At 55.1% G+C, this 13,464-nt stretch overlaps 1 protein-coding gene across 1 annotated transcript in view; it reads left to right on the top strand.

Moving 5' to 3' along the window:
• Nucleotides 1-12,670, top strand: part of IQSEC1 (IQ motif and Sec7 domain 1) — a 75,268-nt gene extending 62,598 nt beyond the window's left edge. The window contains exons 10-14 of the mRNA XM_012809213.2: nt 167-176; nt 1,271-1,432; nt 2,145-2,321; nt 7,804-7,853; nt 9,039-12,670. Of these exons, the coding sequence (XP_012664667.1) occupies nt 167-176; nt 1,271-1,432; nt 2,145-2,321; nt 7,804-7,853; nt 9,039-9,578 (939 nt within the window). The 3' untranslated portion in view covers nt 9,579-12,670. The remainder of the gene's footprint in view (nt 1-166; nt 177-1,270; nt 1,433-2,144; nt 2,322-7,803; nt 7,854-9,038) is intronic.
• Nucleotides 12,671-13,464: the final 794 nt, after the last annotated feature.

The raw sequence follows: 13,464 nt of genomic DNA, 5'->3' as shown, positions 1-13,464 counted from the left end.
CTGGAGTTCTCTGCTCTGTCCCCGTCCTCAATGGGACCATGGACTATCTGAGATCACAGGCCTGAGGTCCTGGCTCTGGAGCTCTCTGCTCTGTCCGCCGTCCTCAGTGGGACCAGGGGCAGCCCAGCTGGCAGCACCTGCCCTTCCATGTGTGCCCTTCTCACAGGGTGAGAGGGGTGAGGTAATACAGTAGCAGTGAACTCCCCGGGCACCCACGCAGTGTGATTAAGCCCTTCCTGGTGTCTACTGCGCCTTGGACTTCCTGCCTACAGTCTGCCCCCTGTGGGTAAAATAGGGTGAGCACACAGCGGAGCCTCCAGGGTCCTGGTGGCTGCCCTGCCCACACACCCTGGGCTGGAAGTTGTGCCTTGCCTCAGTGTCCCACGTGTACACTAGGAATGGTGGTGCCTTTTCAGCACTGTCCTGACCAGCAGGGGGCTGGGATACTGTGAGTCCTCAGGGCAGAGGCTGCACTGGGATCATGTGTAGATGACCAGGGCCTCAGCCCTAGATCCTGAATCCTGGACGCTGGCAAGAGCCCATCCTGCAGTAGCCACAGGAATGCCTTCACACTGGGAGTCTCAGACTGGCAGCCTAGGGGGGCAGTCCCAGCTCAGCTTCGTCTTATGTGCTTTGTGCTTTTCACGTCTAAGAAATTTTTTGCACTAATATTTAAATCTCCGTATCAAAATGTAGAGATTTGGGGCTTCTCTGAAAATCAGAGCTTGGCCTCAGCAGTACACATCCCACATGGCAGGTACAGGCTGCAAGTGCTCACACACCCACACTCTGGGTCTGTTCCAACTCCTGGCTGGCCCTGGTCTGGGCAGAGGAGGCTTGGCCTTTGGGCCAAGGACCTTTATGCATCCAGCAGCCAGTGCTGAGCCACACAACACCCACTTGGAGAGCAGTACTGCCAGGAGACCGAAGTCCCAGGGACCCTGAGCCCCTGCAGGTGGCACCATGCAGATCTAGGCAAAGGGTGTGTGGGATGCCACAGGCTAGAGAGAGAACCACGCTTACTCTGTCGTCCAGAGTCATCCAGGGTGGCTGGATAAGACACCCCCACCCAGCTCAGAACACCACTTCTAGCCTCCTCTGGGACTTGGCACCCTAACAGAGTGGTCAAGGGTAGCAAAGGGAAGGTCCCTGTGACCTTCAGGCTGGGAAGGATCAAGGGCCCTGGCAGCCTCCTCTCAGGCTCCTCGTTATTTCCAGGCTGTAGAGAGGGACACTGAGGGTCTGAGTCCCCTGCCGCTCCCCTTTGCAGACTACCCCAATGGCATCCGGCTCACATCAGCCGTCCCAGGAGCAGACATCAAAGTGCTGATAAACTTCAACGCCCCCAATCCTCAAGACCGGAAGAAATTCACCGATGACCTGCGGGAGTCCATTGCAGAGGTGCAGGAGATGGAGAAGCACAGGATAGAGTGTAAGTCCCAGAACTCCGGGGCTAGGAGGCACCAATAACCAGGAAGGCCAGGGCTCTCTGGACATAGGCAGTGACTGTTCAGAGGCTGACAATGCCCGTGATTCCAGAGACACGACGTCACCGGTCTCTTCAGGTGTTCCCATTACCACAGAACAGGAGACAGGGCTCCCTGCATGCCCAAGCCACAGAAAGAGAGGGGGTGGGGAGGGGATGGGAGGCCAAGACTAATGAGGGCCCAGCCCTGCCCTGCTGTCAGGGCATGTTGGGTACCCTGGGGAGCACCCCCAGTTTTCTGATCACCCCACAGACGGAAGCTGGCGCTGTGTGCCTTACCCTTCAGTGTAACTATCAGATGCCTTCTGAATGGGACTCAAGCAGTTGTGGGGTCACAGCCAAGGCCATGCCCTTGGTCTATTCCCTGAAAACACATGGGTGTCCCCACCTCTCCTGCCTGCCCCTAAGCCTGGGAGGTGACTGTCATCCCTGTAAATCACAAGGTCTCCCTCCTGCGTTTCCCTTCTGCTCCCTTTATCCAGGGCAGCTGTCACACCCTGTCTTTCCCAGAAACTACCCACACACACAGTCCTGGCAGATGGGAGCTGTGTTCTCTGTGCTGCCTGTGTTTTATGCCTTAGACAGAGGCCGGGGTCCCCAGCCTCCCACCCTCTTTGGCTGTGCTTCTCTGACCAGGCCCTCACCCTCTCTGTTCCAGCTGAGCTCGAGAAGCAGAAGGGTGTCATGAGGCCCAGCATGTCCCAGTGCTCCAGCCTTAAAAAGGAGTCGGGCAATGGGACACTGAGCCGGGCCTGCCTGGACGACAGCTACGCCAGTGGCGAGGGCCTAAAGCGCAGTGCCCTCAGCAGCTCCCTGAGGGACCTCTCGGAAGCCGGTAAGAGCTCAGCCTAGAACCACCTTCCTAGCCCAATGCATGCAGGACTGAGCCAGGGTGTCCGCAGTCGGGGCATGCATTGCGCGCCGGGAAGGGCCCACAGTGGAGCCAGCAGAGGGAGCTGCCCAGAGCACTGTGGGGCTTCCCATGACCGACCGTCCCCAAACCAGTGCAGCATTTGACGGCACAGAAAGGGCGTCCCAACAAGGCAGAGGAAAACAAGACCTAATTGTTGTTGAAAGAAAAGGCACCCTGTGCAAAACAGCCAGAGAGTCCCTCCGCTTCCCCTTTCCTCTTCTAAGGGTTTTACTTACTCGTCGTTTATTTTCTTGAAGTCGCTCTAGCACAGAGCAAGCCGGGCCAGTGTGTCCCGTGTTCTCTGTGCGGCCATGTCCCTGTGTTTTATGCTGATGAATGAAATTGAGTGAAGCCCTCTGTCTGGAGCCCCTTCCCATCGACCCAGGTCTCGCGTTCCCTGCAGGGCCTCTGTCCAGCCCAAAGGCGACTGTCCCCAGGCTGCGGCTCATTCCCGGGTATTGGGGAAAGCCTCGGTGGTAACTGTGATTGTTGTGGTTGTTTGTTTCTGTGTTTGTTTTAATTTGCTGCCAGCCTGTTTAAACCCCTAGCAAATAGCACCCCTCAGGCCTGCCAGCTCTCCAGGGCTGGGCACTTTAGCGGGGAGCAGGGAGCGTCTGCTGGCACCCTTTCCCCAGTCCTCCCTCTCAGCAGGCCCCATCAGCAGTTGCTGGAACCCCCGTAGCCTTCTTTGCCCCAGCGCTGCGGGAGGGGGACTGCGCCGTGCCGCCTTGGTGGGCACATGGCTGTGCTGGCACTCTGGGCTCCGGATCAACAGCTCTGCCCACCCCAGAAGCCTGACATGAAGCTTGTCTGTCAGGAAGACCCTCGAAGCCCCAAATGGGCACTGCCCACCCTGCCCCACACTGCCCAGCGCCGCCTGCTCAGGACTCCTTGGTGCCTGCCCACCAGCAGCACTGCCTCCCTCGGCTTTCTCGGTTCTCAGATCCTTTTTATTCTTTTTCTTTTTTAGTTGGTTTTTTCCCCTTTGCTTTTGTTTTGTCTTTTTTTTTTCCCATAGTGAAAAAATCAGAAATCCATTGCCAATTGCAGCTTGAAGGTCTAACCCAGGGCTTCTCAACCTCAGCGTGATTGATGTTTTGAGCCATGTGAGCCCTTGCTATGGGAGCCATCCTGGGCGCAGCAGGGGTTAGCAGCTTCCCTGGCCTCTATCACTTATGCCAGTTATCCCTTCCCAGACTTAACTGTCACTGATGGCTCCCAAAATTGCCAGGTATCCCTTGGGGGGCAAGATCACCCCTGGTTGAGAACCACTGGTTTTCCCAGTGGCCTTCTGGAACGCAGCTGAACCTCATGGGACTGCTTTGGGCCTCTGCAGGCTGCATGGGACAGGGCCTCTGTTTGAGTTTGTGCAGTGTGGCAGGCCCTGCCCTGTCCCTTCCCTGGTGAAGCACCCAGAGGGCCAGGAGGCCCTATCCAGCACCTCTCAGGTAGTAGTGGTACTGTTGAAACTGAGGCCCTCATGGCCAGTCACACCTCTGTTAGTCCCAACAGTTGCCCATCCACTCCTGGCCAGAGCTTAAGGGTCAGACGGAGCTAAGCACCATGAGGGTGGCTGCTTTCTGTTTAGCGTTACTATTGCCACTGTCACTTGGGGATTCTGAGCTAAGGAGGACTCTAGGTGTTGAGTCCTCTCTGGGCCTGTAGTAATTTAAAAAAAAAGAGAGAGAGACCCAGGAACAGCTCCCAGAAATCAGGGAGGTTGGGGTGCAACGAAGTGGGTGTTTGAGTCCAGGCAGCTGCCAAAGCTCCAGACCTGGGAGAGGCCACAGTGGCCTCCAGGTGAGACAGGTGAGTGCTGGCCACCTCCTGGGAGCGTGCTAGGCTGGGCAGCGGGAGCGGCAGCGTTGTGCATTCTGCACTGGGTCAAGCGGAGTGACTCCCACCCCGCTCACCATGGCCCCCAGCGGCAGTGTCTCCCCTGAGTGGTTGGCCCATCCCTGCTGCCTCAGATGTGCAATTGCACATCCATCTGGGACAGAACACACCATGGACACAGCCTCAGCCCAGCACAAGCCTGGGGGACTAGTGATGTCATGGCTGGAACCCCAGAGAAAGCCTGTCCACAGATACCTCCAGGAGCCTCTGATGTTGAGACCTACACAAAGGGGGCTGGGCTCTGGCCCAACCGCAGTGCACCACCTGGTGTCTGCCAGCTGAGACTCCCATCCAGCGTTCATTCCACAGATGCAGAGCCCTGCCAGCCTGTGATCAAGGACCTAGCAAGGACTAAGGAAACAGGGGTGACCAGGCCTTAATGTAGCCCCCAGATCAGTCAGGTCATGGTGGAGACTGTCCAGAGGCCCTCAGTGGCCCTCCTGCCCCTTCGCAGCCAAGCTGGCCGGTACTGAGTCTGCACAGAGAGGACCTGCCTGCAGCAGTCACTACTCCAGGGGAGGCCTCCTCCACGTCCCGCCTCAGGCAGCCCATCTGTGAGGGCTGTGGCATCAGCAGGCCTTGCTGGAGGGTAGGCAGAGCAGTCCCTGCTGCCACGTGTGAAGAGCCTGGAGCCTGGAGAGGGGCTGTACTAGCTGTCACCTCAGCCTCATCACTCCCCAACCACGCCAAGCACAGCAGAGCACGTGGCACAGCACCCCGACCCAGTCGGGCTGCACAGGTTCACTTCCTGCTTAGCTTGCCCCTGGCATGGTACACCTGTGGGCCTCAGTTTCCCAGCTGCCATGAGAAAGATTCAATGCCAAGAAAGCTTTCAGAATGTGCGTGGCTCCAACAGCTGGCAGTGTGCATAGCTGTCGTTCTATTACAGTTACTGAGCAAGGTCACCTGCCTGGCCTCCAGCATTGCTGAGGGTCACGGGATCAGGATCCTGGGTGGGGGGGAGCCCTGCTCCTGGCATCCTGCCATGACTCTGAGGAAGCAACAAGGCCGTGAAGAACCACGCTGGGAGCCTGTCCAGAGCACAACTCCAAGTCCGTCTGTGCTGGGGGATGTGCCTGTGAGCACCAGGCTCTGGGATTCAGGGCCGAGAGCCCATGGGGTCAACTCTACATCTGCTGATTTGAGACATTTAGAAGGTAGATTTTTTTTTTTTTTTTTTTTTTTTTGAGACGGAGCCTCAAGCTATCCCCCTGGCTAGAGTGCCATGGCATCACGCTCACAGTAACCTCCAACTCCTGGGCTCAAGCGAGTCTCCTGCCTTAGCCTCCCAAGTAGCTGGGACCACAGGCGCCCGCCACAACGCCCGGCCATTTTTTGGTTGCAGCCGTCATTGTTGTTTGGCGGGCCCGGGCTGGGGATTCAAACCCACCACCTTAGGTGTATGTGGCTGGCGCCTTAGCCGCTTGCGCCACAGGCACCAAGCCTAGAAGGTAGATTTTAAGACACTCAGCATCATTCCAAGACAGCCAAGTCAAGGCACTTCCTAAGTGTCAGCCCAAATTGGACAGAAGGAGGACTCTGTTCAACTGCAAGTGGAGACACAGTGTGGGCGGCAATCCCAGCTCTCAGCCTGGCCAGGTCCTGTCAGGAGAAGCAGACCATCAGAAGGGCATGCAGGACACTGCCAGGGTAGTCCTCAGGGAGGCGGGGGAGTGCCCAGGCCTTAGAGGGCCTAAGCAGCCGATCTTAAAACCCCAAAGGGCTTTCAGCATTTCCACCTGCTGCCACGGTGTCCTGATGTCTGATGGCCATGGCCAGCCACAAGGGCATGGAGGAGGGAAGTCCTGTCCACTTTGCAGATGAGGAAACTGCTGTAGTGTCTGAGGAGCCAGCTGGCCACCACGCAGCCCAAGAGGCTCCTCTGGGAGTTGTACTCCAACTCTGCTTCACGTCCCTGGATCACTGTTCTGGGCAGGAAGGGAACAAAGGCCAGCCTGCCTTCTCGCTTGGGCAGGAAGATGAAAAGATGTATTATTATTCTTTGTTCCCCCCAGCTGGGAACAAGGGCCTCAGCAACTGGCAGAAAGCTCTTGCCCCTAATGGGGTGGTGCAGCCCTGTCCCAAGAATGGTCTCTGAGGGCCACTTCACACAAAGCAGAGCCAAGCAAGGCTCTTATCTGGACCTCAGGTGTGGGGGTTGACAGGCTAAACAAAGGGACTGGACTCCCCTGAGCCAGTGGCTGTACCTAGCACTAACGCCCTGTCCCAGGCACAGCCCAGCACACACCGATGACCGCCAAGAGGCCCAGCACCTACAGACACACTCATCATCCAGGGCTTGGCTCGTGGCCCTGGTCTGACTTTGAGGAGCAACAGGGTTCACCCCAGAAGCTAGGGAAGGTGGACAGCAGAGAGGTACACGACAGTCTATCCTTCCAGGGGCCCCGGCCTCACCTGGCCCTGGGTCCAGTTCAGAAGGCAGCATAGCCAAGGCGTCCAGCCTTAGAGGTGGGTGGGCAGGTCTGGGTGTGAACCCCACTCCCTGTGGGAATTGGGCTTTGGTGTCCTGTCACGACACAGTGACACCTGTGACACAGTGCAGAACTCAGCTCACAGCCATGCTGCACAGATGGAAGCTGAGAGGAGGCCAAGCAGGGAAGGCCGTTCTCCATCCCCCTTATCACTCCCAGAGAGCTGGCCAAAGCACAGGCCCTAAGGAGGACACCTGCTATGCACCACACCACGTCCTGCAGAGACCCCTGGACAGGTTCTCTAAAGGGAACATGGAGTCCAGGCTGGGCCCTGGGTCCAGAGCAAGACTCAACCTTCCTTTGAAAAAGCCAACACAGTGCCTGCTGTGTGCCCTGCCATGGGAACACAAAGAAGAGACCTCCTCACTTAGGAATGCTTTGTGTCAGCACAGGGGCCCCAGCCTGTCTCCTGCCCTGGCCAGGCCACTGCACAAACCAAAACTCAGCCCCCAGAGGCACCCAGGAGGACAGGGGACCTGAAGTTTAGTTTCTTCCTAACCATTAATTCCCACACTGTCAGTAAAGGCAAGGATATGTATGTGTGCTGTGGCTGTCCATACACATATATATGGAATCTACTGGCAGGCAGGGCCGCTGAGGACCAAGCACGCTGTGTGTGCTATGGCTGCTGGACAGGCTGCCCTCAGCCCCACCCCTGTTCACCTGAGCCGAGGCCCCGAGGCCCCTCCGCATAGACCTCTGGTCCAGGAGAAGGCGTATAAAGTTGGGGCTGGTTTTAATGTCTTTTCTTTTTTTTCTTTTATTTTTATTTTTTATTTTTTGCTTTTTGAAAACTCCATTTTTAAATTCATTCCTGCACTGCTGCCGGCTTCCCCACCAAGCCCCTGCCCTGATCCCTCTCACCTGGCCCTCCTGGGCAAGTGGGCCCGGCACCCTCACCTGTTGCCCACAGCAGTCCAGGCTCTGCGGTGGCGGCGGCAGCAGCGCAGCGCCAGGCAGGCAGCGCCCCAGGCCTCGTGTCCATGTCTAACTCTGGTATTGCATGTTCTGGGCAGGGAAGCGAGGGCGTCGCAGCAGTGCGGGATCGCTAGAGAGCAATGTGGAAGTAAGTAGGAAGTCCCCCGTCCAGCGGGCTGTCGTGTGTTGCTCCCCGTCCTTGGTTACCGTCTGTTGTCCTTTTCTTTGCTCTTCCTTCCCCTACTTCACAGAGATGCAAACACACCCCTCCGTGCCCCTGCCTGCCTCAGACCCCGTGCATGCCGGCTTCTCCTCTGCGCCTAGAAATATCCATGCCTCTCACCGCTTGTTTTGGACTGAAGAGTTGGGGGTGGTTCTGGATTTTGTGTTCTAGTTTCTGCTTAGCCCCTATTCCCTGTGGTCCCTGAGCATGATTAATCATCCCCACCTTTCTGGCATCCCCACCCCAGGTCCCTGCCTGGGCCCCTGCTCCCAGGTGGGCAGGCACCAGCCACCACGCTCCCACTCACCCTCCACTCCTGCTGTTGGATGTTCTTACCCGACTCTTGCCTTCCATGCGCCACCATTCCCATCACTCCCTCCTTGAAGTTTCGATTGCTGTGTGTCTGCAGTTAGGACACCATGGAATTGCTTAGCTACCTTGTGGGAGGAGGAGCGTCTTGAGAGAAAGAAAAATTCAGTGTGGATTTCATGAGATTTCATTCATCCTCTGGCCATCCTATACTACCGTTCACATCTTAACCTCAGCGTGCAGATCTTTTCTGTCTCCTGTTTCTCCTCGTTTGGTTTGCAGTAGGTAGCTGCAGCGAAACACCAGGCATCCCAGGCCCCCAGGGACAAGCTTTCCAAGTCCTACCTGTTCTGTCACCAGCTCCCCAGAAGCCTCAGGACCTACATGGGCAGAGCACATGCCCTTGGCCCAGTTGAGAGGTCCTGGGGAAGTTCAGGGCAGGAACCCGGTTTGAGCCTTCTGCTCCCTCACCACACAGCTCCCAGACCCCCCAACCCAGTCAACTCTGAGCAGAACCTCAGGCAGGACATCAGGCCTACAGTGCTTGTCAGAGCGAGAGCAGAAGCCAGAAAGGTGCCCCCCCATCTCCACCTCTGTCAAGGTCAGTGGCCCCCAGCTGTCCTACACAGTAGTGTGAAAGGCAGTGGGGGCCTAAGTCCAGCAAATCCAGCCCCACCCTCTGGCCAGTGAGTTGAACTAAGGCTTGGCAGTCAGTGGGTGAAATTTACATTAAAAGAAAGTCATTCTGACATAAGTGCTTTAAGATCTTTTAATTTTGATTTCTATGAATTTCCTTTTTAGGGGTCCATCATTAACAGTCCTCACATGCGCCGGAGAACTACATCAACACGAGAGTGTCCATCTCGCCCACACCAGACTATGCCTAATTCATCCTCCCTCCTGGGCTCCTTATTTGGGAGTAAGAGAGGGAAGCCCCCTCCCCAGGCCCATCCGCCCTCAGCCCCTCCCCCACCACCACCCCATCCACCAGTCCTGCCCCACCCGCAGCACTCCTCAGCCGGCCACCACCCCGGGCCCACAGAATGTCTGCCGCAGGCACAGGTGCACGGGCATCACACCCAGTACTGCCACATGCAGCAGAACCCACCCCCCTACCACCATCACCACCACTACCACCCCCCCCAACACATCCCGCACGCACATCAGTACCACCACGGCCCCCATGGGGGGCACCCAGCCTATGGGGCCCACGTTCACGGCCACCCACCGCTGTCCTCAGCCCACGTGAGCCATGCAGTGCACCACCACGGGCAGCCACCTGCCCCGCCGCCCCCCACCAGCAGCAAGGCCAAACCCAGCGGTATCAGCACAATTGTATAGACATCTGAGTGGGGGCTCCCAGGCTCCCTGAAACAGCTGCACACCACACAGGGTACGCCCCGGGGCAGCCAGCCTCACATCAAACCCAGGGCACTTGTGTTGCCATCTCTCCCCTCTGCCCCTCACAGCCTGGACGGAGCCTCATGGACCCACAGGGAGTGTGTTTTATGGAACGGAGCTCCAGATTTCATTTAGCATTGGCAGCCTGGGCTCCATTGCTCAGTCCGAGGGGTGGCCTCACCCATGTCTGCCTGAGACAGCACCATGGGCCGTGTAGATGTTGAACTGCCTCCCCCGCCCCAGCCCCCAGCTCTCTGCTCCCTAATTTACATGCCTATGAAAACCCAAGCTAGGGATCGAAGAAATGAGATACAAAAATAACAGACAAAACAAAACCCCCAAACTTGCTGCATTATTGCTCTTTTATTGACAATGGGCAAAAAATTAAGTAGACCTGATATGGTTGATGAAAATACGTAAGTAAACTTTATATAATATAAATATATAAATATATAAATACATATATATATACTGTATAGGTAGTACTTGTGTGTGAAAGGCAAGCATTTCAGTCCACAGCATTAGCAATATTGACCTCACAAGGAACTTCACTTCCCGGAGGAAGACAGTCCTCTAGATGAGTGTGTGAGACTAGAGCAAACCCTTAAACGCTAGGAACAAGCTCAGATACTTCCATTATTTTCATACGAAGAAGAGAAGTCCCTCTAGGACTGGCTAAATCCTTATGCCATCATTACTAACTGTGCCAAGTAACATAGCATCTAACTGTTTAAAAAGTCCAATGTTGCTTTGTATAAATCCTTATTTTATTAACAGATAATATAAATAATCAGTATTATAACTGCTCTGTTATTTCAGGTAAGCAAATAGCTAAAGTGCAGTAACCTACAGTAGCAACTTAGGACAACTAGTTAACTGGTTGTCTTAGGATATTGGTCACACAGATTCTTAGACACTTTAATGGCTGCGATAACTGTGAATTTCCATGATCCATGTTTCTTTTATATGCATATGATTTGATGCACACCCATCCGGAGACCCCTGGGAGGGCCCATACACAGAAGTCCTCATCTCCAACATGAAAACGACCAACCCATCCTGTCTCCCCAGCACCATAACTTACTCATCCCGTCTCAAACCACAGCAGGCAGACGCCCCCAGAAGGTGTTTCCCCCAGGAAACACTCCACTCTGAAGGCTGATTTTAGAGTCCGGCCACCCGGGGCAGTGTGTGTGTCTCTCATCTTGTCTTCTGAGTGGTGGCAGTGATCGTTGTAATTCCATGTAGTCATGTGCTAGCAGACCCCCTGTGTCATCACCGTGGCCCATGTGACCCCGGCCGACGAGTGCCCAGCCCTCGCCAGGCAGTGCCCCCGCTGCCCTCTCATGGTCCAGTGAGCTGCCAGGGCATCACATGACTCAGCTGTGCTCTTGTCGCTTCTGTGTTGTGGTGACACCATGCACTCCCCTGGCACCAGACGCTGCACGAGTTGGGTCTGTGCCTGAGTCACCCACGGGCCGTACTTTGTAGTTTCAGCCTTTCGAGCCACTGCAGCCGCCAGTGCTTTGCTCCTAAGCCGTGGGACCCGAGGACTGCCCCATGGCCCCCGCCCAGGCGGACAGCCCTTTCAGAAAGGGTGAAGCTAGCGCCCGACTCTGCGGGCTGCGGCCCCGCGCTCAGTGGACAGCGTGGGGAGCCGTGGCTGGACAGCAGGAAGAGAGAGGGGAGCCCACCCTGGCTGTGTGTCACCCTGGTCTGGCTGGGGGCTTTGCTGATGCCCCTCCTCACCAACCCCCCCCCCGTCATGTCATTGAAATCACTGTACCAGCAAATCTGTAAACCAAGCACTTTGTTAATCTCCACAGAGAGTAAATACAGCAATTTAGCGTTTAGCCTTTTTAAAAATGAGTGTGACTTTAACATGCCCACCTTTGTCCTCTCATTGGTGTGGCATTTCTTTCTTCGGCCTCTGCTGAGAAAGAAAAAGTGTGTGATTGGGTCCAGGCCAGGCTGGTGAGGGCACCCTGGTGTCACTGACTCCAGAATTCTTTGATTTTTCTTAAAAGTCAGGCTCCTCGAGGCACTCTCTGTCTTGCAGTTTCAAGAATGTTGTTCTGACTTGGGAAAGTCGTGTTGTACTGCATGTCATCCAGTGTCAGCCGTGTGAGGCGGCACTCGTGTTATACACGTACAAAATATATCAGTGTGACTGTGACAAATAGTTGAAGTAAAGTGGTAACATACCGAATATGTCGGCTTTTCTTCACCCTCCTGTGTACCAAGGGTTGAGTCACACTGTGACCTTTAGGTTGTTCCAGAAAAGATACCAGCTGTTTGGTACAGAATTGTGCTTTCTGAAGGAGCATTGCTTGTGTACAAAACTCAACAAAAAGAACAAACAGCAGATCCAGCAGAGGGGCTTTCTCCCTGTCACTCTCCGCAGCTGCCCCGTGAGCTCCACACAACTCCCAACTCCCAGCCTCCCGCACGGTCTCCTGTGTCCTGCAGCTGTGCTGGGCAGCAGGGCTGTGCTGGCATAAGGGGCTGTGAACACACTCAGCTCCACCCGGGGCTCCAACACAACTTCAGGGTGTTGCTTCAAGCCACTGAGGTTCCCCCTTCCCCGTGCTTTATCTGCAGGCTTATCAGAAGCGTTTACAGAGGCATATGTTGGGTTCGGAGGCTGCAGCCATGGTGCCCACATCTTGTTTGGGAAGCAAAAGCTCCTAGTGAGCTCATGTCCCTGTGTGTCTCTCATGGGACTGTCCTCTAGATCCCCACCTGTCACAGAGCCACAGCTTCTAGGCCCCATCCTCACGTGGTCCAGGAGGGGAGGCAGCGGAGCCGAGGGTCCCGGGATGTCTGCCTCGTCCTTTCTCCCTGTCGGGACACCCTTGGGACATCTTTCTCAAGTTGCACAAATTAGTTACATGTAGAATCATGGACAGGAGACCCTTAAAGGAGGCAACTGGTGATGTGACAAGAGTCTTTTCTGGGACAACAATCAAATCATGTATTTGTATTTTTTTAAGTTTATGAATGAATTGTACAACGATGTAAAAATAAAGTTCATCCTAATATGATGTGCACATCTTGCTTAAAAATGTCTCAGCACCCAGCGTAGAACGGTCTTCCTGGCACACACTGCATGCAGCAAGGGCCTCTTGTTTTCTTAACAGTGAGCTAAAAAGACAGCAGATGTTTAAGCCCGATGCTAGGTGTTGACTCAGTGCCCCATAGGAAGCTCTGTCCCCACAGGTAAGCATGCACCCTTAGTTTTCGTTATAAAATATCATCACCCTTCCTGCCTGAAAAATGAGTAAGTTTGTAAGTAGTTTATACAATAGCAGAAAGTGAAATCATCAGTGAAGTGGGGGTGCTGAGCCCCAGCCAAGCAGGAGGAGGGGCCTACCCCACGTGGACACAGCCTGGGCCGCTCCTGTCTGCAGTCACACGTGCACAGAGCACGTGCCTCCTCTTGGGAGCTGCCACCTGCCTCCCAGTTTTTGTTAAGGGATTAGAACGAGCAGCCCGCCCCGCACTGTAACAATGGGAGGAAGAGAGTTTTTGGTTTAGTCTGCATTCTGTTTGTGCATAGTAACAGACTCTGCTGGTGTAAAACCGTGGCTGTGATCATGTGGAGAAATCAAATAAATCCTTTGAAACTCTCAGATTCTTACTTTTTCTGAAAAGTCCATTGGCCGGACACAGGCTCTCCAGCTGCCGAGTGCGCCCCTCCTGTGTGACTCAGCGCTCACTGTCCTTGAGGACACTGACATGGGATTCAAGATAAAAGGACACATCACAACCTGGGGACTGACAGAATAATTCAGAGATATTTACAATTTCTTTCAACTTCCAACAC

Source organism: Otolemur garnettii, unplaced genomic scaffold, assembly GCF_000181295.1.
Source record: "Otolemur garnettii isolate 467f Iridium unplaced genomic scaffold, OtoGar3 scaffold00101, whole genome shotgun sequence".
Lineage (NCBI taxonomy): Eukaryota > Metazoa > Chordata > Mammalia > Primates > Galagidae > Otolemur > Otolemur garnettii.
This window is presented reverse-complemented; position numbering and strand designations above follow the sequence as displayed.